Source organism: Nothoprocta perdicaria, unplaced genomic scaffold (genome assembly GCF_003342845.1).
Source record: "Nothoprocta perdicaria isolate Ctin4 unplaced genomic scaffold, notPer1 scaffold_10, whole genome shotgun sequence".
NCBI lineage: Eukaryota > Metazoa > Chordata > Aves > Tinamiformes > Tinamidae > Nothoprocta > Nothoprocta perdicaria.
In genome coordinates, this window is record NW_020454094.1 from 8,493,117 (window position 1) to 8,517,387 (window position 24,271).

General features: G+C 44.1%; 1 protein-coding gene across 2 annotated transcripts in view; it reads left to right on the forward strand.

Annotated features, from left to right (window-relative positions):
* The window catches only part of UNC13B (unc-13 homolog B), a 172,996-nt gene that overhangs the window by 142,968 nt on the left and 5,757 nt on the right, over nt 1-24,271 (forward strand). The window contains exons 24-30 of one of the 2 annotated variants that reach the window (XM_026039772.1): nt 3,424-3,512; nt 6,688-6,840; nt 8,742-8,865; nt 15,911-15,967; nt 20,433-20,513; nt 20,912-21,059; nt 22,888-22,944. In XM_026039772.1, the coding sequence (XP_025895557.1) occupies nt 3,424-3,512; nt 6,688-6,840; nt 8,742-8,865; nt 15,911-15,967; nt 20,433-20,513; nt 20,912-21,059; nt 22,888-22,944 (709 nt within the window). The remainder of the gene's footprint in view (nt 1-3,423; nt 3,513-6,687; nt 6,841-8,741; nt 8,866-15,910; nt 15,968-20,432; nt 20,514-20,911; nt 21,060-22,887; nt 22,945-24,271) is intronic. The other variant, XM_026039780.1, reaches the window with a different exon arrangement.

Here is a 24,271-nt window from a genome sequence, read left to right on the forward strand (position 1 = left end):
ACCGTCAACACTTGATGGGAATGTTCTCATGGGGTCTGTGGCATCTATTAATTGCTTCTCATTAGCCTCTCAAGAGCTAGCTAAGGCCACTCCAGCATTTGAGGAGCCTCCAGCCATTGCCAGTATTAAGCTCTCCAGGTTTCTTATGCCTGAAATGTATAGGAGAGGAAGGAGAGGAGAGAGAAGCATGAAACTCAGTGCAGCAAGTCCTTCCAAGGAGACTGAATGTGCTTAACCTGCTGCCTCACAGCGACTTTTGCAGAGAGAAGTTTGCAGGAGGAAGCCAGAACAAGAATTTACAGCATCAGGCTGGATCCAGTTGAGTCCCATAACTTGCATGTGGCTGTAACAGGACAGAAGGACAGAATTCTGTGGCTGCTGCTTTGTCAGAACAGGCCGGGTGATTTCACGGACTAAGGTGCGAATTAGTGAACATCAGCAACCGTCTAGAAAGGCAGAGCTGAGTTTCTGTAGCTCAAGAAAAGCCTTCCAGTTCTGGTTGCTCAGTCCTCATCAACGTGTGTCAAAATGAAGGGCAAATGAAAGATACCTCTTGGAGGATTCGGAAGCCTGTGGCAGCTTCCACAGGTTGCGTTTCATCCGTGAGAGAAGCAGGAGGAGGTCAACCTGAAATGAGATGTATAATACCATGCTGCAAAAAACACTGCATTTACAGGATTAGCAGTTCAGCAGGTTCCAGTCCTGTATGTGTTTGGATGAGACTTTGAGGGCAAGATTCTCTGAAGTGCAAATTTTAAGTCTTTACAGAAAATCAATAGGGCCCTGCTTTGTTCCCTCGAGTTAGCACAGCGCTGCCTTTTGTGCTCACCTCAGTTATTGGTACCACACGTTTAACATCTCAAACACGGCATTATGGAAGCATCAACCGTTATCTCCACTGGAATTGGAGCCTTTGCTCGGAGATCAGAAGCTACTTGCCTGTGGGTGCTGCCCTATGTTTGCACAGAGCGCTTTGCATTAGCTTTCTTCCTCTGAATCATCTCCTGTACACCCACAGAGTGGAGATCCTAGGCCTGCTGAGCTCCCATTTCCAATAGAGATGGGCTGATGTATGGCAATGACCCAAGTATCTAATATTGCTTTCTACTTTGCTCTACGAGCCAGACTTATCACGCAGTCCAAGTAGCACTTCCAGCTATCAGCAATAGCTGATACTCTTAGAATTCATTGGCTGGGCAGCAGAATAGACACAGCTTCACTTGGGAGCTGTTATCAGTGCCTCACCGTATTGACAAAGAACAGTTCACAGCGATTCCCCATGCTGCAAGGACACTGTAACTGCCAAGTGACTTGGATGCATGAGAAACAGCAATACACACCTGCCCACACCTTCCTAATGGACTTAACTCATGCTGTGGTAATTCCCTGAAGTTTCCTTTGGACCAATAACTAAGTAGTTGTGATTGGTAGCACATTATCTAGACTCCTCCTTCTGTAGTAGTATTTGTTTGGAAAAGAACAGCCTTTGTGGGATGACAGAGGACATGGTGGTCACTTAACCAGAATGCTCCTTGCCAGGGCTGTCCTGACTTTGCTTCCCAAGGGAAAGGTTAGGAACTTCTAAGCCAAATCTGGGCAGCTGTCTTGCCAGGTTGCACCCAGTGAGACATGATCTTGTGTTCCAAAGGAGACACAGTTGCTCCTTGCGGACACTGGAGCTTGTCCCCATGTTGAAGCTCTGCTCCAACTGCCCCTTCTTGCACTACAGATCCCAGATTTTGTTCTGCTCCCAGGAAGGTCAGACTACGGGCGACAAGTGTAGCAGCAAGGAAGAACTTGGAGGCTCTTAGACATGGCACTTCACAGTAAAACTAATCATGAACTGCATGAACCAAGGCAACAAGTTGCTGATCCTGACATAAAACATCTCTAGAGCCAGCACATATACTTCTCTAAACTAATAAAGAAGTAAATGTATAGGCCAATGATGAGCTGAACGTGCCCCAAATCTACCAGAAATGGACGAAATCAGAACACTGCTCAGAGCACCGTGCAGTTACTGATAGTGAATCCGGTAGCTTGTGACTCACTGCCACTGTACTCCAGTGTGAGGATGCAGGGCTTGTGTGGGGGTAAGACCAACCACTGCCAGCATTGTTCTTTGTCACCTAAAAGTTTGGCTGGATTGAGATGACTTTATCTTCCCCCTGCCTTCATAGTAAGGGACTTAAAAAGGTAATAGAAATGCAAATTCATGTTTAATAGGGAAGAATAATCACAGCAAGCCAAGCCTAAAGTTATAAGGCTTAAGTAATAATCATCTGCATATTTTTCCACCATTTCTTAAATTCTCATCCAGGATTTTCCTTAGTGCTTTTCAAATGCCTAATAGAGTCTGTTTTCCAAGCCAGCTTGCTCTAGAAAAATGAGTGGATCCGATTCCAAATCCTCTAAGGCTTGACTTTCTCTGGCAAATGCTAAAGAATATAAGCAGGGAATTCCTATCAAATTCAAACCCTGCATAGATGTATGCATCGGAATACTGTAGAAATCTAAACTGATTATTAGCCACTGTGGTGGTATCAGACTGATTACTCGGTAAATAAATATTCTGCTTGGAGATAAAGCTGAAGCGTTGAATGCACGTACTTGGGGAGGGTTTTCTTGTTCGTTTTGCAACCAGAAGCTTGCCTGCATGTGAATGCAAGTCTGTTCTACAAGTTGCTCTTTGAGGCCGAAGGATCCCAAACCATTCTTGGTGTGGTGCTATGTACATAGGCAGCCTGCTCAGATAAGGCCTTTGTTTCAAAGCTGGAGGGGTGAAAGCAGCCCAAGTGCAAGCTGTTCATGTATGGAAAAACAGGTTTGGACTGCGGATCTTGGAGCAAGCACCTTCTTACAGCACATCCCAACATGTCAGCAAAGTCCATGTACTGCTTGGGCACTTCTTTTTTTTCTGTTATGTCTAAAAGTTTCTTCTGAAGAGCTGTGTATCAGAAATGATCTGGATCCTTGCGAGAGCAGAGCAGCATGTGCCCGGGTTTGGAAAATAGCTGGGGAGAAGTTCTTTGGAGAGCAGGGGCTCAATCTTATGTTTAAATGCTGGTATCAGGGTGGGAAGGGGAAATAGCATCTTCCAAGGTCGTGCACGGAGTAGTGCACAAGTCAATAACATCAAGTATTTAAAAAAAAAAAAAAATTTTTTAAATAGTGTTAGCAAGAGGACTGTGAGAGTATCTGGGCCTAGGACAAACTCTTGCTGCTGTTTGGCCACGTATCTGCTGACAATCTTGCAGCTTCTGTAACAGCAGCAGTCAGTGGAAGAGAGGGTCCTATTGTGCAAAGCCCCGGGGTGGGAATTTGTGTGCCTGGTAACAGTGGCTTCAACAGTGAGCTTGAACACTGGGAGAGACAGCAGACTGCCCTCTGGGTCTGGGCTAAGTTTCCTTCTTTCATCTACAGTTGGACACGGAAGCAAGTGACCACCTGAAAGAACTCCAGGTGAAGCTGAACAACGTTTTGGATGAGCTGAGTGCAGTGTTTGGGAACAGGTGAGTATAACCAGGTTCTCCTTCCTCAAAGCCTCCCTTTCCTTCACCTGGCCTCATTTATTGATGTTAAGAAAAGAAGTTCATATCAACTATATTGCTTTTTTGTCATGAATTCATGGCCTTTCAGCTGCTGAGACCACATAAAGAACTGGGAAGTGTTTTTAGAAGGCTGTGTTTTCTGTATTGCTTTACACAGAAAGGTAACACGGAATTCTCTCAGCTGTGAAATGTGTTTGAAGTACATAGACTAACAGTGCTTGTCAGTAACTCAGTTGCCTACTCCTTTATTGCTCTGAAAGCAGTTTTCAGCTTAGCATTTACGAAGCAACATTCTTGTTTAAACATTCTACTCTGAGTGTATGAAACAGCTGAGTGATTTCTGATTGTTAAATGAATATTGGAATAAGAGGGAAATGGGTTTCGAATTTGAGATTGACTCGGTTGAATGTTGCAACGAATGGTGTTTTCTGGCATTTCAAAGGGAAAACCTCTTTAAAGAATTGTTAAAAGACAATTTGAAGAACTTGATAGCATTTATGTGATTTCATGGTGAGTGTGATTTCAGAACGTAATACCGTTTACCTGAGGATAAAAACGTGCTCAACTTCACAATAATTTTGCAAAAACAAAAAGATGTCAATTAAGCAAAATCTAGAAATGGAGGGTTCCCAGCTCATCTTCATTCCTCACAATCAGCCCTATTCATTTCATGTTGTCCTTCATAAAAAGATTAATGCAGGCATGTCGAGCTGTACAGCTTAAACAAGGGTGAGGGGAATAAAGAAAATTGTACTAGGTTTGCTTCCTACATCTACAGATTTGCAGCACTTGTAACCAAAAATCACTGTGGGATTTGTCAGTGTCCAGCTGGATTTCAGCACACGGAGCTAAGCAGGTAGCTCCCACTGCCTCTAATGATGGCAAAGCAAGAAGCGGAGAGACTCCAACTGTAACCAATCTGAAACAATAAGGTTCCTTATTAGATGGAGGATGAGTGAGAAATTATAATTAGAGGGTGAGCACTGTTACCTGACACCCGTCTCCGCAGTGTCACTGCTACAAGACAATTAGGGTTGAATCTTGACGTTTGCAAATATAATTTAAAGAGATTATTCAGTATCAGCACGCGTGGCAGGCAGTGTTGTAGAGAGATGTGCCAGCTAGAGATTTAACCAGCCACAGGGCTCAGCTGCTTCATTTACTCATTAACATTAACAGAGAATGAAAAGTGGGACTGCAGTTTCCTGCATGAGCAGGATCTTCTCCTGAAGGATGTAAATGCGGGAGGTAAGACCTATATCCACAGTATTTTGTGCAGGGTTTGCAAGAAGCTGCTCCTACAGCACGGTGCACACCTCACACTGCAGCTCTCACTTTGCTGCATGTGATAAAATGGCACTTGCTGGGCAAGCATCCTGCATCCCAAGAGTCCCGCCACCTTTGAGCTGAGATTTTTACGTCTGGACACAGAAATGTTTTCCACTTTACAGGACTTCTCAGAGAACCAGAACCCTGAAAGAGTTTACACCTCATGTAAGGCTGATGGCTGTTTTGTTCCTGGAGGCTGCAGGAGGGAAGGGAGAAAATCCTGTAAGAGTTAGGGAGCAGAAGGCCCTGCCTGACAGCCTAAGTGAAGTTGTCTTTTTAACTTGCTGTTGTGGAGGGTTCCCCTTGTGCTGTGTGGTAACATGGACTTCACATTCAGATGAAACTGTTACCCCAGTAACTTATTTACCAGTTTTCATCATTGGTGACAATTTTACCTTGTATTATTATTATTTTATCTTTTAAGAGATGTTCCTTTTTTTCCCCCTAATTGGAGGTTTGCAAGTGTCTCGAAGTGGGATCCCACAACTGATGTAGCATTTGGGGAAACTGTGGAGTAGGATTAGTCTGTAATAGAATAAGGACTGTTGGCAGTGCCAGAAATTCCCTGTGCTGCTTTCCTGTAGCACACGTGATGTGGCTACCATCTCTGGCTAAGCTGTTGTAGCCACAACTGGCAGCTGCAAGCCATCCTCTGCTAAGTGGAGAGGAACAAAAGGGGAAATGGAGGCTGGATGCAAAGAGAACTGTCTGGAATTGCAATGAGAAGCAGTTCAGAAGTGAGCAAGGAGGATCATGAGGCTGGAGGTTGCAATGCAGGAAAGGAAGGAGGTGATGAGTAGGGGAAAGAAGTGTAGAGCAACAGGGCAGTAACAGAGGGAGATGTTTGGACTGGGAAGGTGCTTCCTGCTCCATGCGTGTCCTGGTGATTCACACAGGAGGAGCTCAGTCTGCTTGGATGCAAAGCTGGCTTCCAAACTTGGGTTCCTGCTCTTAAGCCGTTACCCTAGTTCCTAACACTGATTTCACTTCATGTTTTTAAACCTCTGTGCCTTTAGTGGATCACTGAATGTCATTTGTAACATCTATTGCTAGTAATTGTTCTTTTAAATGTCAAAGCATTTCCCTTTGTTCTCTGAATCATTAGGTTGACTGCCCTGCTGTGATATCCATCATATCTAACCACTGCATTATTTCATTTTAAATCTTCATAGCAGTAAGAGATGAAAAGTTAACTGCACTTTAATGGCTTACAAGTCACGTCGTTACAGGGGTGCTGCTCATTATATAGCTAAACCCCACATGTGGTACTGATAGTTCTGTATAGAATGGATCACAATGGACCAGTTTCAGTCTCTATCTGCCTTCAGGACATCTCTGTGATTTTAAAGGCTTGGCCTGTGATAGGTCATAGGCAGGTTACTGCCGTGGACTCTCATGTGCTTGGAGTTGTCCATGGGTCACGTCGTTGTTCCATATTATATACTGATCTTTAGGATATAACACTTTGTGCAGAAGGCAAGTATATGCAAGGCTTTGGGATAAAAATAACTGCATTTCTAGAAAACAACAAAGGATGATTTCTCCTTATAAGCGGAAAGAACAAACTCTTCTCAAGTGTGAGTGTGTCTGTGTTCCCAGGTGGTGGGCTGCTGGTGGATGATGTGCATAAGGAATTGGATAGCATGTCCCTTTATAACAAACACTGTGAAGAAATAAGTAAAAAATCTCAGGATTAAGAATGAATAAATAAGTGTACAGTTTATGGGCTTGGAATGTTTTACCATATGCACTAGAGGTGGGAGCTGTGCCATAAATAATCTTGTTTGCTTCTTTCTTACCCATCCAGCTTTCAGACTCGTATTGATGAGTGTGTCAAGCAAATGTCGGATATCCTCTGTCAAGTGAAAGGAACGGGAAATGTTCCTGCTAATGCCAGAAACACCGTGGCACAAGATGCAGATAATGTCCTGAGGCCATTGATGGATTTTCTGGATGGAAAGTAAGAGTGTTTTCAGATATACGCATATCTCATCTAATTGGGAATGGGATGGAGAAGGAAAACAGCTCCATGTTCTTGGGTGGTTCTTAAAATGTATAGCCTCCGAATTGTCAGGTAGAGTTAATGCCTTCCCAAATCTGCTTCTCCTAAAGCCATGGATCATATATGTCCACAGCTTTCATCCAATACCACACTTCATTCCCAATTCTCCCTTCTTCCCTTTGGCAAATGTAGATATATCAGCAAAGCACCATGCTTGTCAGGTAGGAGGAAGACTGAGGCATATAGTAAATAGGAAGCTACCTAGCTTCAGTTTTCTCCTTCTGTAATACCCTGTAGCCAGTTAACAAACATACTGTAAAACCTACTTATGTTCTAGATGCATTTGCTATTCAGAATCCCAGGATATCATGTTTGGGTTGTGTGTTCTGACCATACCAAGTGTTATAACTAACAAATTTTTGCATTAGGTTGGGTATATTTCTGCACATCCACCTTGAAGGAATTGAACTAGAGATCCATTGTTTTAATTAACAGTTTCCACTAATGCTATGTGGTATTATTCAACTGTGCAGGGATATTTTGCTGCCATTTGCACATAATTCTTAGTATCAGCTAAACCTTGATCTGTGAAGTGTTAGAGTTTTTAATTACAGTAGAAATTAATTTTCTTGATGATGTACAGCAGGCCTTTATTTTGAAAGGTGCAGCCAGCAGTTTCGATAAATACAGTGTGAGAAGTGACGGCTACATAAAAGTTTGAGAAATAATTGCCTTGCTAGCTCTCTTTCCACATAGCAAGTGACTCTTTGAGGCATTCAGTACATCTAGGACCTGTCTCATTTCTTTGAGCATTTTCCAGGCATGCCTTTGCTAATCCTGAAAAGTTATCCTCTTGTATCACCGGGAAACTGGGGTACTCTGAGCTTTCCATCCAGCCGCAGAGCAAATCATTTTGAGGGTGGCAATTTGAGCCTGGATTCTTTTCCTCAGGCCTCTATTGGTAGAAAAGCCTTTTTTTAATGACTTCTGCCTCCTACAAACATGACATCAGTCCCTACTCAGTTTTGTTCACTTACTGCCTAACCAGCTATTGGAAAATGAGAAACCTGGGAGATGTTGCCGAATGAGGAAGAGTTGGCTACTGCCCATGCACTACAACTGACAGTAGAATTCCTATTTTGTAGCTTTCCACTGTTGGACCTTGAAGATGGATCTATTATTTCTTAACCTTTTTGGCAACATACACGATAGTAAAGGAGGAGTAAATGGGGAGGTAATGCGGAACTGCTTTATGGAAAAGGGAACAAGCATATGGCAGGTGCTTGCTGGTGAAGGCAATTGCAACTAAGTGCAGAGGAATCAGAGAAATGCCTTGAGGTAGTTCGAGAGGTGGTTTGTTTAGGGACTTTAGCAACTATCAGAAGTTGTGTTTGCAGAAACTTCGGCATAACAGCCTGGGAAGTATTAATTTAGGAATTTAGCAAAGATCATTATAATCCCTTCAACCTTAAAACTGTTTTTTCTATATTTGTTTATGACTTTGTCTTACACACTTTGTAGGCCGTATACATCAGAAAGTATCTCCTTAAAAGGACCAGGATGACAGTAACAGATCTTATTTGGGATATTCCCAGCTACCTAGCTAAGATATCAGTGATATTTCCATGATCCTCGGGTCAATAATCAGAAATGACAGGTCAGAAGAACACGTCAATGTCATTAGCGTCAAAATTCCAAGGATGAAAACAGGCTACTCTATGACAAGGGAAAATTTTTCCCATAAAGCAACCATTGCGAAACATTGTTTTGGATGGGACACTGATTCTCACATACACCTCTCCTTTCTCCTTGCAAATTGCATTTCTGCTGCTTACTGAGTTCCTACTCTTTCCTTGCAGCCTGACGCTCTTTGCGACCGTGTGTGAAAAGACGGTGTTGAAGCGGGTGCTGAAGGAACTCTGGAGGGTGGTAATGAACACCATGGAGAAGCTGATAGTGCTGCCTCCTCTGACGGACCATACGGTAAAGCCTTTTCTCCTTCCTGACTCACATCAGAAAGTGTCACCATTCCCTGCGTAACAGCTCCTTGACCAGCTGAGTCTTTTGTCCAGATAAATCGGCCTGTGTGTTAGCTGCTCTGGGAAGGAAAGAGGTGTCTGCAACCTAGCAAAGAAAGAAAGCAGCCCTGTTAGCTTCGAGGTTTCAAGGTCTGTTTCAAGGTTTGTTTCAAGGGTTGAAAGATACAGAACAGATACTCCAGAAGCACAGGAATCCAATATCTATGATCCAAAAATAGTGGCTGTCAAGAATATCAGATTAGGTGGATGAGGAGTGGCAGTCCTTTGAAGAAAGTGTGCATACAGGATTATCTGGCAGTTAGCGTTGGCTTCATGGTGCTAGGTCAGCACCTGTGAACTCTTTTGCCTATTTATCATCATCTCATTAGTCACAATTCTCTCTGTGTAGATGTGGTTTAATTTAGGATTCCTTTTTAATAACTGAGGTTTAACTAAGTTAGGGCTATCATGGCTTTTGTGTCTCCAGTTGGAAGAGTTCGAAGCATGTCCAGATAGCTTGCCTTCAAAGGCAGCTTTTTATATAATTGCTCAGCAGCACTGACATACTGAATGAGCCTGTCATGACATGTTTTGACACCTTAACGATGGAAAATCGGCCTCTTTCCTAATTTTGAGAAATGACAGCAGCTGATTAACTGTAAGTCACATATGTCCAACTCTTCTGGGGGAGGGCATGCAGTTGGTAGGTAGTCTGAAGACTGGGCTATAACCTTATTATTTGGAAACGATCCAGAACTTCTTTTCATGTCTGCGTTGGAGAGGGCTAGTGGCTAATTTCTGCTCATGTATTTTATCCTCATGGTGGGCAGAACAATAGTGGTTTTCACTATTCAGCAGCTGCCTGCATGCATTGAGTGGATTTCTTGAGTTGTAGTCTGTAGAAAAGCAATGCAAACTTGCAATTTCCACTAGGTTTTCCTTGCTTTGGAAGAGAGAAGGTCTTTGTCTCTGGGCTTCACGATGACAACTTTAGAGTTGCTGAGACCCAGTGTGCTGTCGTACCTGCTAATGAGCCCAAGGCACAAATTTGCTAGATGCTACTTGCTCCGAGCTCAGATTCGGAGTGATCATTTCTGTTTTCCTTTGAACTTATAAAGGAGAAAAACACCCTAATTTTGAAAGATGCTGGATCTATATCCCTTTGCTGAACTTCTATAAAAAGGAGTCTTTGGGGAGAAATGCTAAAATTATCATGCAAGAGCAGTGCTATCATGACCCATTAGGGATGGAAGCAGTGAGATCAAGGGCCTTGGAGGGAACCAGGGAGGAGCAGCTTGGGCTTTGTACTTGCTGATTTTTAATTTTAAAGGCAGAGTAGGAGGGTGCTTCAGTGCTGTATCACGAAGGGGCAATAACTATGTTTAGCCAGTTCTAGCCTGCAGGTTGTTGCTTAAGCCACTGTTTTCTTTCTTTTGCTTATTTGTTTTCTTTCTTTTGCTTGTTTGTTTTCTTTCTTTGGTTTTTACAAGTAGTTTTGTGTTGCCATCGCTTCATTTTCAAATTGCCTTTTTGTGCAGTGACGCACACCCTCATTTTTCCAAAGTAACGCAAAATGATCACAGCTGGATTTTTAGCAATCTCATCAATTTTATCATAGTGAGAAGGCTGAGCTAGTTTGATCTGGAAAAAGAGTAGCTGTTCCAGAAAGGTTTCAGAAGGTTGTGCCCAAAGCAACAAATGAAAGTCCTCTGCCAGAGGAGGCCCTAGCTGTACCCTGTGTGTGTTTGGAAGTTGTTAGATTGAGTTTTCCCACCTAAAACTCCTCTGCAGCTCTTAGGAAGTAGGAAATGCTCCTGGTAGAAGAATTCCTTTTATGTTTGATTTTTTTCTCCCTTTTGCAGCCCTAAAAAGTTTACAGAAAGCATTTTTAATGCCAGTTATGGAAAGTAAAAGCAGTCCCAAGGTTCTCTGTTGGGAATACAGAAGAGGGTTTAACTTGGTGTGACCTTGTCCCTGCACTCTAACGCCTGTCACTGCCCGGGCTGATTTATTCCCCTTGGATTAGCTCTGCCTGCATTACACAGGGAAGAAAATCTCATCTCTCCCCTTTCATTCTCAGTTGCTTCTGGAGGGTTTTTGCAGGGGGCATTCCCGTGAGATCCTGGGTAGCTGCTGCCCATGGATGCTGCAGTGGGAAAGGGGCCGTTTTACAGCCTCGTGCTCCAAGGACCAGGGCTGCCAATGTTCTCCTAACCCTCTCCAGAGACTGGCTTCTACCTCCCTAAGCTCTGACTGCTCGTGGGTTGTGAGATTAATAGCAACATGATCTCCAGTAATTCACAGAGCAGTTCACACCTCACTAGCTTTAAGTGAAGATCAACATTTAATTAATACTCTGTGTCCTGGATGAGTAGATAGGCAAACACAGCTCTCTGGGAATTCCTATTTTGGGACTCAGTGCCCATCACTTGGGGATATTTGCAGGGCTAGATGTACTTTGCCTTCTCTCCCTCCCTGCTTAGTGCGGATCTTCAGCCTTTCATCAGCAGCTGCTCGGGTCAGTGAGGAGTTGCTTAACTCGCACCATGGTGATTCCTCTGAAGCCTCTCATTTATTTATTTTGCATGTTACCCAGCAGCCAATTTAGGTGAGGCAGCATTTATGTTTGCCCCTGCTATGCTCTTCTCCACTCTTAGCAAGCTTTTCTCCACTAGATGAGAAGGTAGTCCAGGTTAGAAACAAAATAGCTGCAGATAGTGGATTCTGTTTATATGAGTTTTTTTTTTTTTTTTTTTTGCTTCCGCATCATCTGCAAGTTATTCTGTGGTGCAGGAGAGAGCTTCTTTGAGAAGGTTTTCTGAAACTTGTTGTAACTTGTGGATTGCTTAAATGCCTCCTCTCGACTGCAATATCTAGAAGTGAAAGAGCCTGGGGCTGCTCTGTGGTGGGAAGGACTGTCCTAACCTTGAGTGAAATGTGCTGCCTTTGACTGCAGATGATCAAAAAAAAATGATCAAAAAAAGTCTGATTTTAAAGGCTGGTATCTAATGTTCCCTGATGATAAAGCTTTTAGAATGAACTTAAAGGTTGCTACTAAATTATGAGCTCTCATATTGTTGAATCTGTGAGGAGAGAAAATGAACTAAGAAAGGAATGTATGATACCATTCTAACTTCTTTGCATTAGTATGACATGCCATTGCTTGGGTTTTTTTTTTGTTTGTTTGTTTACCAAGGAGACTGAAATTCAAAATACTTGCAGTAAGCTTCTGGTTCGTAACCTTCTTTACTCAGTACTAGGACAATTAAGCTACGAGGGCTTGAGCCTATTGGAATAAAAATCAGTGCAGTTCTGTTGGCTTCTACCAATTAGACTTTGTATCATCTGCTGATCCGTCTCTGAATGCCTTTCCTGGGGCAAATTCGGTCAAAGCTTTAAAAGTTAGTTCAAAATCTCTCTGCTGCAGACTATAGATGTTCCTGAGTATTCCTGTTTCCAAAAAGTTAACAAGGTTAAATGAATTTCTTGAGAAAAGTGAGCACTGCTTGTTTGTCTCTTTTCCAGCTGTGTTTGTCGCAGAGCTAGTTAGAAACATTTCCTGGTAAGGTCTTAATTTCCCTTCACCCTTCATCTTTGACATTTTAATTCTGGGCTTTTTTTCTTGTTCCCTCAAGAGTTGGTTTCATTCCCAAGTGGTGCACACAGAATAAGTGCCGCCTGCGGAGCTTTGTAGAGTATTTTCCACGAGTAAATAACTTTCCGAGGATGTGTAGCAACTTGTTTACGAGACGGAGGAAGGAGCTGTCCGGATGTTCCTCAGGCATTCCTGGCGTTGATGACAAACTCCATATAACAGCGCCGTGACTCCGGCTCGCGGGCATGTTCCCGGAGATTGGCACTGATTGATGAGGGTTTTCTTAGCGGGCCAGAAGAGCTCAAGAGCAGTTATGTGAGCAGCTTTGCTCCGTGAAGCGTGTCAAGTCGCTGGGAATTGCTCAGCGTTGCAGGCCTGCCCTGCTAAGCAGCCTGCAGCAGGGAGACTACGTGCCAAGGCTGGTTAATGTTGTTGTTCGAAAAAAACAATCCCAAGGAAGGCTGAAAATACTCAGCAAGAGACGCTAGTATTAGTTTGTTTTGAGGCTGCTCACTTTACGTTTTTGTAACTTGGATTTTGAAAACATTTTTTTTCTTCCTGCTAGGTCAACAAGCAAGAAAACCTTAATTTTTAAAAGCTGTAAGTCGAGCTCCATGATGAATTGTAGAGAATAGCAGGTGCATCTAACAGCAGTTGCTGCTTGGTACCAATGCACTGGTGCTGCCATGTCCCTCTTGCCATGTCCCATGTGGTGGATTATATGACGTGGCCCACCTTATTTGCTAGAGATTTAGAGCTTTTCTGTATTCTTTCAGTTCAGAGAGTAGTAGTATCACTGTTGGGTCTGCCCATGAGAATTGGAGCTCCCAAACCCTTCCCTCATGGATGTCTTGCCCTTGTCTGCATTTATCAAGAGCATCTGTTCGCCTATGCAGTCAATAATGGTCATGATCTGTATTGATTTCTACTAAAAAAACATAAAAGGATGATGAATGGTGAGGGCCAAGTGGTAGTTGTAGGTAGAGCAAATCAGGAGGCGGTCCACAATTTCCAGTCACAGAGTGTTTCAGCTTGAGCAGTTTCAGAAACTGGCAAAATTAAGGAAAAAGTACCTAATTAGTGACTGCAGACCTGGGCTGATTTTGAAATGCTCAGGGGAAATGGATCAGTGGAGCTGATGATGATCATTTAACCTGTGCAAATACATGTGTGGTGTAGCTCCTGCCCACGGAGTGCTGACTTAAAAGCAGCAAATGACCAAGAACTGAAACCGAAATGAAATAGTGACTGCCATAGGTAGGAGCGATGGACAGTTCAGTGATTTTGATGTTATTTCATACTTTTTTTGACTGATTTAGGAGGGATTATTCATGGCAGTCGTGGTTAAGTAGCAATGTGAAGGACTTTGAGATAAGGGAGAGTAGTAGGTGAGAGGGGAGGGCTGTGCAAAGGATCCATGCTTGACCAAGGGGTCTGTGCTTTGGATTCACTGGAGACTTTCAGGGAAATGTGGCCCTTGTGGAGCCAGGATCCCAAAAGAGGATCAGCTCCCAAGGGATCCTGAGTGATCCTTCTTCCCAAGCCCCTTCTTTACCTGAGGAAGGGCCGTACTAGGAAATGCCACCCACCAGCATGTCTGTCTCTGAAAGCTTACAAGCTTGGCCTTCCCAAACCCTTCCCAACTGGTAGCTGTGATGGCATTTCCACATGCTTTTAACACTAGCCTCTAACAATTTATTACAAGTCACAAGAGCTAAAAATCATCTTTGAGAGGACAGCTCTCCTGACGTTGTCCTAATGATGTTCCTAAAGAGAAAAAAAAAATGATGGTAGTGATACCACAGGAGAGGAGTGGTTGTCTAGAGCTATATGCCTTGGTCCTGTAGCCCAAACCTGGCCCAGTCTGGACACCAGAGGACTGGAGAGAAGTTTCATGAAGTGATAGATGTGCCATTCGCAGCCAAAATTACAGCAGGCTGTGATTTTATTTTGAGTGGAATAACAGGCACTTGTGACAGTTAAAAGAAAAAGACAAGAACAGATGAATGGCAAGAATAGAGTGAAGGGGAAAAAAAATAAATTCCAGCATACCCCATAAAGCATCTGTGGGAGGAGAGGCTGGAGATCTGTATCAGTTGCTTTGATCTTTCTAATTTAACTTCGGGCTTGAGTCCCTAGGCAAAAAGGAGTATTATGCAACAGAGAAATGATGTGATGGGGAAAGGGAAAAGTATCTTTATCATCGTTGTAGGGAGTGTGTGTAAAGATCCATTCTGCTGGAGTGCAGGCTGCTCGAAGCAAGATTTCCTGCCACTGGGGTTCATCTTCCTCAACACGCCCCTCTTTGGTCGTAGAGCATCAGTAAGACTTAGTGTGGAAGAAGAGCCGCTGCCAAGGGTTTTGAGTTAGGAAAAAGTTGCCACATAAGAAGCAATGTGCACTGGAGTTAGTTTGCCAGCCTGTCCTGGGGACTGCTCAGGTGCAGTTCCTGACTCAATATGTAGGCAGGTTGCCATCAGCTGGGTGGTGTCAGCTTTGTCCAGTCTTATAGAACCAGTGTGTTCATGCGTATCTAGACTTGACTTGAAATACCGAGGACCACTTGCAGGTGAACCGATAGGACATCCTCACACCCAGTCTGTGCAACCCTTTTGAAGGGGCAATCTTATTTAAATGGTGACATCTGTGAGCCAGAACAAGCCAATTAGCAGAATATTGTGATCTGAAATAGGTCTGAATGTGGAATACTCAGAAATTCGCAACAGGCCAACGTTGCATGTTGGCCTGTTAGATAGCCACGTGCAGCGGGTTGAGGGAGCTGATCCTTCCTGTCTGCTGAGCCCTGGTGAGGGCACATCTGGAGTGCTGTGTCCAGAGACGTGGCACAAGTCCAGCTGCCTAGAGGATTAAGGGACTAGAGCACCCTTTATACTGAAGGGCTGAGAGAGAGCCTGGAGAAGACTGGAGGAGGATCGTATCAGTGTAGAGAGCATGGGGACAGATTCTTTTCAATAGTGGCGAGCGATAGAACAAGAGGCAATAGGCCCAAACTGCAACACAGGCAGGTCCATCTGAACATGAGAAAAACTTCTTGACTGTGAGGGTAACACAGCGATGGAGCAAGGTGCGTAGAGAGGTTGTAGAGTCTCTTTCTCTGGACATATTCAAACCCCACCTGGACACTATCCTGTGCAAGTGCTCTAGGCAACCCGGCTTGTGCAGGAGGTTGGTCTAGATGGTCTCCAGAAGTCTCTTCCAACCTCAGTCGTTCCACAGTTCTGTGAAATGCTAGGTTTTTCACTAGGTAATGAGTTAAGTTACTGTGACTGGCGTTGGGGGTTCTTATGTAAAGTTGTTGTATTTGTGAAACGATTTGCCATGTTCAAAGCAAAAAGATGCAGAGCTCACTTGACCTTTATTTTCCCTTTTTTTCTTTTGTAACTTGCAATCATAGGGTACACAGTTGATTTTCAGTGCCGCTAAGGAACTGGGACACTTGTCGAAGTTGAAGGTATTGTTGTTGTGCATGGCTTGTGTCTACGTGCTTGTGTGTAGGCATGACTGTAATAGTACGTAATGTGTCTTGTGCTTCCAGTGGCTTGTGGCTGTATTTAATTACAGAGAATGTGTGCTTAGAAATGCTGCTAACGTTAATATTGTGCTTAAATTAACTGTTCAGTTTCCCCCTAGATCTAACCAACTGAGGGCTTTATATATTCAGTAGAAGTAGCAATCATTTATTTTATATCACTTTAAAATGAGAAAGTAAAGGTCTCAATATCTGGCCAATGCCTCTGCATCCCCTTGTGTAAAAGGGAGTCCCTTGTGTCATCCATTTGTAGAAGTCACTACTAGTGCTCCCGATAATGAGAAAGCAGTAGAAAAGTCTATTTTGCTACCTATGGATGAGGGAATTAGATGCACTGTTACAAAAATAACTGTTACTTCTGGAGAAGAGGCTGTGTCTGTGAATTCCTGGTGTGTGTGGGCTCTCTTTACAAGCAAGCTGGTGCTCAGCACGAAGGCTCTGCTGACGTGTTTTGACAGCGCGTGACGTGGCGGTGCAGGACACGAGCGTTCCCAAGTGCACGCCACCTCCTCGCAAGCCAATCAAGCTCTAACTCGCTGCTCACGACAGCAGTGGCATGGAAATAGTGATGCCTTACAACATTCAAATTGCTGTGGCTCATTGTGCTGCAAAATGCATCGTTTGTGGGAAGAAGTTTAAATCGCAAGAGTCACAAGGCACAAATGATGCTGGAAGGAGGACCAGGGTGAATGCTGCCCAGGAAGAGGGTGTCAGGAATTCCCATGGCAAAGGGTGTTCTCCTAAGTGATTAGTGCAATTGCAAAATACATCTGTCTTTTCCCATGACATCCTTTTGTCTCATGCACTTACTACAGTTGCCTTACACTGCTATCTAGTTCCCTTGTTTGGCAGACACATTTTACATATACATGTTTATGATTGACTTATTATTAATGTACTTATTAGAAATCCTAGTAGTAATCTGAATATGCAGATGCTTTCATTAGATGTACGTTCTTTTCTGCAGTTGCATTTTAAGACTGTAATAGAACTGTTAACAGCGACAACATAATCATGTCCAATGTGGCTCCCACGGGAAATAGGCGTCTCCTCTGGTTGCTTGTGCTGGAGGATTCCCATGTGCTTCCCTAGCCAGGCTGGCCTCTCTGCTGACGTGGTGGCTCCAGAGGAATGTGCCACCTCAAAGATCCCTCCATTTATAATGCTCCATGTGGCTTCTGCGGAGACTTTGGGGAGAAATGAGGAGAGAGGAGCTTTATAGCCAGACTGGGAGAGCAGGAGTAGGGCCACAGTACTCAAATGACCCCCTTTCCTGGCTATTTTCTTTCCCACATTCGAAAGCAATTACGAGTACTTGACATTTGGAGGTGGAAGAGTCACCACTGTTCTCTCCATGCCCTTCTAGCATCAAAGAGGGAGAGCTCTGTGAATTTGCTCCATTACTCTTTCCGGGTTACAAGGGGTAATGGTCTGTGTACAGACGACTTCAGCTGCTGTAAAATCCCTGGATTTCTGGACGTAGTCAATGACATTCACTGTTATCTTTTACTCCCTCCATATTTTCCATTTACTGGAAAGTCTGAAAGTAATGAAGAAGCCTCTTATCAATAATGAGCTGGAAGCTCTACCTGTGTCCATTTGCACTGGTCAGATAAAGGCCACCCCTCAGCAACAGAGAATTCCCAGCTCACTTCTATGAGGTCCATCTGTGGTAACTGCATGCTTTAGAAATACACAGAATCATGCAAATCAGTCAAGGCTTGGTGAGATATATATATATATATACATATATATATATATATAAAAAAAAACTGCAGCAGTGCAGATACGTGGGATTTTGTATGTGGCGAGTGAGCTGTACCCAAGCGTGAATGCACTTGGCCACTTGTGTTCTGGAGACTTCCACTTCAGGCGGATGGTGTGAACCAGCACAGCGTCCAAATGAGATCTCCCAGAAGAATAAAGGTGTTACAGGAGTGTAAATTGTTTGTGTTTGTATAAATGTCATGGATTTCTTGCCCTTTTGCAATGGGATATACAAGCTAGCAGGAAGAGTCTAAATGTCTAGCTCTTCAGGGCCCCTCTCCTGTGCTTTCTACAGGTGAAAATCTGGAAAAATTACAGCATGCATTTTAAGCCTCTATTTGTTTTAAAACAGGAGGGAAAGGGCCCTAGTGAGTCAGATAACTCGACCGAACATCTGAGACTGACAGACCTGCTGAGCATAGGCGTTAGTCCTGGTGACTAGTCAATTTTGCAATTGCAAAAGTCTTTTAAAATGCTGGGAAAGCCACCCCTGAAAGTGGCACTTGGGTGGCATGTATTGGTCTCCTGTTTATTGTCAAACCCTGGCTGCTTGGTTTGCTTAAGTAAAACTGGGCTGTTGCTGCTGTCTGTCCTGTGGAGCCAGGAGCTGGAATGAGGGGAGCAGGCACATGTTCTTCCTTGCGCTCTTTCTGGAAAAACCATCCAGGATCTAATTGCAAAGTTTTTTTTTTCCAAGAGCACCTCTGTAGCCTGTAAGAATGAATATGTGAGACCAGGAAAAGATTTTGACTTTGTCTGCTCGAAGTTACGTAATTATTTATTTGATGGAAGTATTTGTAGCTTGTTCCTGGCTCACAATCTGGGAAGCACAGGGTGCAGCCCTTTTTGGGAACAGTGTGTGGGATGAGCAGAGGGCAGGAGCAGGGCAGTCGTGGGCTCCTCTGGGTGTAGGTGCCAGCATTACCAGTCCAGTCACTTGGCTATTTTTACATGAGGTGTTGAAGTGAATGGTACCAGGAGACTCTGTGAGGAAGCAGTGACGCTTTGCTCTGCTGTCACAGCGTGGACACAGACAGGCTGGTGACAGCTCAGCTTGGGGGGTGAATGAGCTGTTCTTGTGTTCAGGAGAGAAATACTGACCCGGTTTCTGTTGCAGCAAGGGGGATCTGGCTGGCAGATGGAGCAAGTTGTTCCAGCAGACGTGAAAGTGGCTCTGCCTGCAGGTCACGGCTACCCTGACTAAATAGTTGTCTCCATGAACGTGGCCTTGGGCTCTGGCTGATTGTGGTGCTTAATCTCAGACTGGCAGACCGAGAAAGAATGGCTTGCCCTCTGTGTGCTGAAGTGTGAAGCCACATCATCTTCAACTGAGTTACTCCCTGCTCATGCAAAGAGAGAGGAGAGCTGTTGCTTCCCGAAGGAAAGCTTGTCACAACAGAAGACACTGTCCAGCCAGCAGAATCGTGTGCAGTGAGCTTCCCCGAGCAGGAGCAGTAAGAGTGGAGGAAAGAAGAGTTAAGCCATGCCTATATAGCTCAAGGAAGCACAGTGCAAACTTGTCTGAAGCGCTGCTGGCCTGAGCAGCTATTTCTGTAGGTTTTAATGCAGCACTGTGTAAAGATACTTGCCAGAGGTCTCTGAGGAGCTGGTTTGCCTAGCGCTGCTCCCAGGCTGCAGGAAGCCTCATCGCCATCAGGCTGGAGGAGCTGGATCCTGAGAGATAACAAGTGGAACAAGCTCAAACGATGCAGGCCACAAGACAGCCAGCAGGCCCGTCAGTGAGGAGTGCACCCTGAACTAGCCGGGCATACTTCACTTGAAGATAATTTAGTGGATGTTTCCCCTGGAAAGTGTCTCTTGTCAGGGGCTATGCCCCATGTATAGCAGCCATCAATAGCCTGTGTCTGATTTTCCTGCTGCTGCTTCACAGATATCTCTGTGCCTGGGCTGCAGCCTTCAAGCAGCTCAGTTAGTCTGGGTCTGTGCAAACCTACATCTGAAGACCTAGACTCAGCACCAGGTTGGTCAGTGAAATCCCCAAGGATGAAGCATCCTTGTGGCGTGGTGGGTATCTGATGACAGTATGCTCCAGCTGCAAGAAAGAGAAGCTTCCCAAAGGCTACCTGCCTCTTTGGTAGTGAGAGGTGCTGAGTTTGAAAGGGACCATCTTTTTCTCTTCGCAAAAGTATTTTCTAGAGCTTGTTGTTTGTCCATTTTTTTCTTCCCCATCACACTAATGATGTGACAAAGTAGTGACTTTTGTAGAAGGAGGAATGAAATCTGCAAAAACATCAAACAATTTTGTCTAATTTGTGGTTCACAGAATCGGATGCTTTGAACGATGTTCTGAGGGCTCTGTTGTGGATGACAGACATGGCAGACAGGCACCTCTCTGGGTTTCCTGAGTGACAAACTGTGATTTTAAAAATGTCATCTGTTATTTTTTGACCAGTTCCTTTCTGTATTTTTCTCTTTGCCTACAAAAAGCAGAGGAATTGTTTGTTTTCCCGTTCAGGTGTAATAAATGATGGCTCTGAAAGCCTCTTAAGCGTTCCTTAAGCAGCTGAATTAACACTGTTGCCCTGTAGCCAGAGCATGAATCCAGAGAAAGATGTGACGCTGGCAACAGCATAAAGATATCGCATATAATTGTTTGCAGGACCATATGGTGAGAGAAGAAACTAGAAGTCTCACTCCAAAGCAGTGTGCAGTTTTGGATCTTGCACTGGATACTATCAAAGTAAGTGGTTCCACTTCTGTCTCTGTCCTTCCCTTGCTCTGTCCCCAAATACTGGTTGGGAGGATAGTGCCTGTCCCAGTTCAGCAATTTGTTGCTGCTGTTTCAGCAATAAAGGCACCAAGTGAGCCCTATTGCCACGTTTGTGTAAACCTGAAGAGATTCAAGTAACTGGCCCATGCTTGGAGCCAGCATATTTATATTTAAGAGTCTGGGGAGAAGAAAGCTGTGAGTGAGCAGTATTAGCGGATCTAAGATAGGGATTTCCAGTGTAGAAGCTAATTTTTTGGTCATATTTTGCTCTTCTATCTGCAAAACATCCCACTAAGTGGAGATTGCAGTTCTTTAACCTTCTTCCTCCTTTCTTTTTTGTGTGCGTTTTGTTTGTGCTTAACTCTTAGCAATATTTCCATGCTGGTGGGAATGGTCTGAAGAAAACCTTCTTGGAGAAAAGTCCGGACCTGCAGTCCCTGCGGTATGCGCTCTCTCTCTACACGCAGACCACAGACACCCTCATCAAAACCTTTGTCCAGACTCAGACAGCTCAGGGTAAGCCTCTCTCCCTGCTGTTGGCAAAGTTGAATGGAGCTAACTGCCGTGTTCGTAATTGCTCTGCCTCGTTCTGCCAGGCTGAAATGCTTTTGGCAGTAACGTTTCTAGAAATGTGACAGTCGAGAGCTTTTGAAACTGGGAAGGAGGAAAAAGGGATTATTTCCTGCTCGCCATTTACATTTTGAGAGCATGGGAGTATATGAAGTGTATAAATCCTGAGGATTGCGTGGTCTTTTTTTCCTCATTTAAGTCACGTTTCATGAATTAACGTGGGTGAGTGACTTAGACATTTGAAGTTATTGTACTGAGACTTGCACAGTGCTGTGGGAGATGATTTCAGCAAAACCCCACTGCAAAAACTAGTTGTTGCGGATGTCACCGGCCAGTTTCCAGCAGTTCATGCAGCTCGGACTGATGCTGATGGACAGCAGTGCTGTGAGTCACAGGGCTGCATGCTGCCTTGAAAGGGAACAGTCTTCAGAGAGTGTAATCAAGCCCTGTTTTGGGTGCATCCAGGATAGGACACTAGCTAACTGATTACCTATCTTAAGTATTGAAAGAAAATATTCACTATGGAAACATTTTGTAAGCTGCTGGGATGGGTCACTGGAGTATGGTAGCTCTCCGAGAAGCCAGAGGGCTGTTTCACTGATGTGAAAATGGTAAATAATGAATTGTCCCTATCTTCCATTGTTTTCATGGAAACATCTCTGGATTCTTGCACAGAATAATTTTGTTGGAGTCAGGGACCTTCACTGGCAGACTCTTAATCTTGCTGATCTCAGGAGAGGATGCAAATGTTGTTATAGTAGGTAGAAAACAGAAAGTGGTGATTTAAGATTTCAGGCTGTTAAATACAAGTCTTGGGGCTGGGCAATGGAGTGACCACAGCAAAAGTCTTCAGACCCCATGGGTGTGTGTTTCTGCCACCTTTTTGCTTGGAGTCCTGTTTCCATCCCAAATATAAATACCTGACTAAAGGATGGTACCTGAATTTGAGAGATAAGTCTTATGGCTGCATGTCCCAGCAGAGCAATGATGACATCCAGTGGCCAGGAAGGTCAAACACTGCTACATCCACAAGGGACTGGAGTTAAACCCAAGCTTTAGCATATAAGATGCACTCTTTGTGAGTTAGCCAGTTATGCCTCAAAGGTGACTGGTGGCATTTCTTTGTAAAGGAGCTTATCAGAGACCCTTTGGGGCCAGGTGCTGCGTTTGGTGGGTCCTACTTCATATCTCCTACATTGTCAGGGAAGAAGTTTCAGGGCTTGAGCTACCTACTGCCTGTAGGCTCAGGTGTATCTGAAAGAGGCACAACTGGCTTGTAGGTTTGGGGCTAGAAAAGGCAGATGTGGTTTGCCCTGCACTTCCAAGCAGCCCCAGAGCGTGCAGTGACTTGGAGATGTGTGTGTGCCTTGGTGGGGCAGCAGGAGCAGTGCTCGTGTTCAGAGCTGCCCTTGGCTTTGCAGAGCTCTGACTTCTTTGCAGAGGTGAAGCTTCCCCGAGGCCTGTGGGAGGACTGCTAGGAGCTGTTGTGTCTTTGGCTTGGGAGGTTATTTTCCAGGCAGGCTTCTGTGGCACAATGTTGGATCAAGTCCTGCAGTTTCGTTATGGCAGCACAAATTCTCTTTAACCTGGACAATCCCGTACACAGGGCCCTTTGCTCTGCGAAGCCTGTGTTGTGCAGAAGATCTAAGAGATGATTTGGTCTATCAGGAGCTGTGATATTTGTTGTATATGCGTGTCACCACTAATGGGATTGTAATTCCTGCTCTTCTCTCTTTATCCTGCCTGCCTCTTGCCTTTTGCATTCATCTCTCAGTGCATGACGGGAAAGGTATTAGGTTTACCGCTAATGAGGACGTTCTTCCTGATAAGGGTATGTTCAAGGCTAATGTTGTTTCCATAACAACATTAGCCAGTTGCAAACTTGCCTTGCTTTTAAATTCACCTTGTCCGTGCTCGGAAACCTTTCCCAGAGATCCCATTCCCGCGGTTCCCTGCAGGAGCAGACTGCTTGCACCCTATAGATAGAGCCATGTGGGAGAAGTCTGCCTGAGAGCCTGTCCCGAAGCTTGGCACTTGTTCAGGGGAAGTGAAAGCCGTCCTAAAAATGGACTGTTCTTTCTTTTGAAAGATGCTACAGACTCGTTCCTCTATGGTGGGCTGTGTTTTGCTGTGTTTCAAGTCTCAGACTTGCATGTGCATGTTCTGCCACGGCAGGTTGGCCACTCTGGTACATGGAAAGGTCTGATGTGCACTCAAAGTTATGGCTGAGCTTGAAACATCTGGCTTTGGTGGGAGGGGAGCAGGAAGGCTGGGTGCTCAGCAGAAGAGAATAAACTTCAGTCTTGTGTTTCATCTCTCATGTGGTGCTGTCCAAACCATTTTGGTCATCATTTGGTTATTATTGTGGTTATTTGATCAAATATGTCTGTAAGGCATTGCACGGGCTTGCTCTGCAGTCTCACCCTCCGGTGTTGCCTGGCCAAGGAGATTTCCATGCCTAGGTTACAATCTGCTTCTCACTGTATATTTAAGCATATATATGTACATAGTTATAATTGACCAGAGTGTTTGCTCTGGCTGTCTACAGCTATTAAGTGTTTTGTTTGGTTTTTAATCTGAGAGCATGTCAGTTAATACAACATGATACCTGTATCAGAAAGACAAAAGGGAAGGTGGGAATTCCCAATCTAAACTTGTCTCCCTCAAAGGTAACGGGCCAGTTCTGCCGTGGCTCCTGAAGCATCCGTGTCTCATTTATAGCCATTTAGCCCGTGACGTGTATCACCCTTACAGTTCAGTAAAACAAAGACCCAACGACAAAATGAGTGAGTGGGTTAGGTTAAAAAAAAAGCCAAGCCCTCTCATTTTAACATTATTCTTATGTACAGAAAAGAAAATTCAAAATGAACAAAAAAAATACATGAATGATAATATCCAAATATTAGAGCCTAAAGACTCTGTTTTACCTCGGTCAAGAATCAGTATCTATTCTAAGATAATAATCAAGTTCTATTATTGTTGCTCATGTATTTTTACTTGCATATTAATATGACTTTGTATACAGTTTTTCTGTGCCATGTAATGAACTCTTCAGAAAATTGCACAGATTGTCATCTTCTTGAAAAGCGGTTTGCTCCCTGCCGTTTGTTCTTGTAAAAGTTAATGTTAGACCTTTCTAATCAAAATATTATTATTTG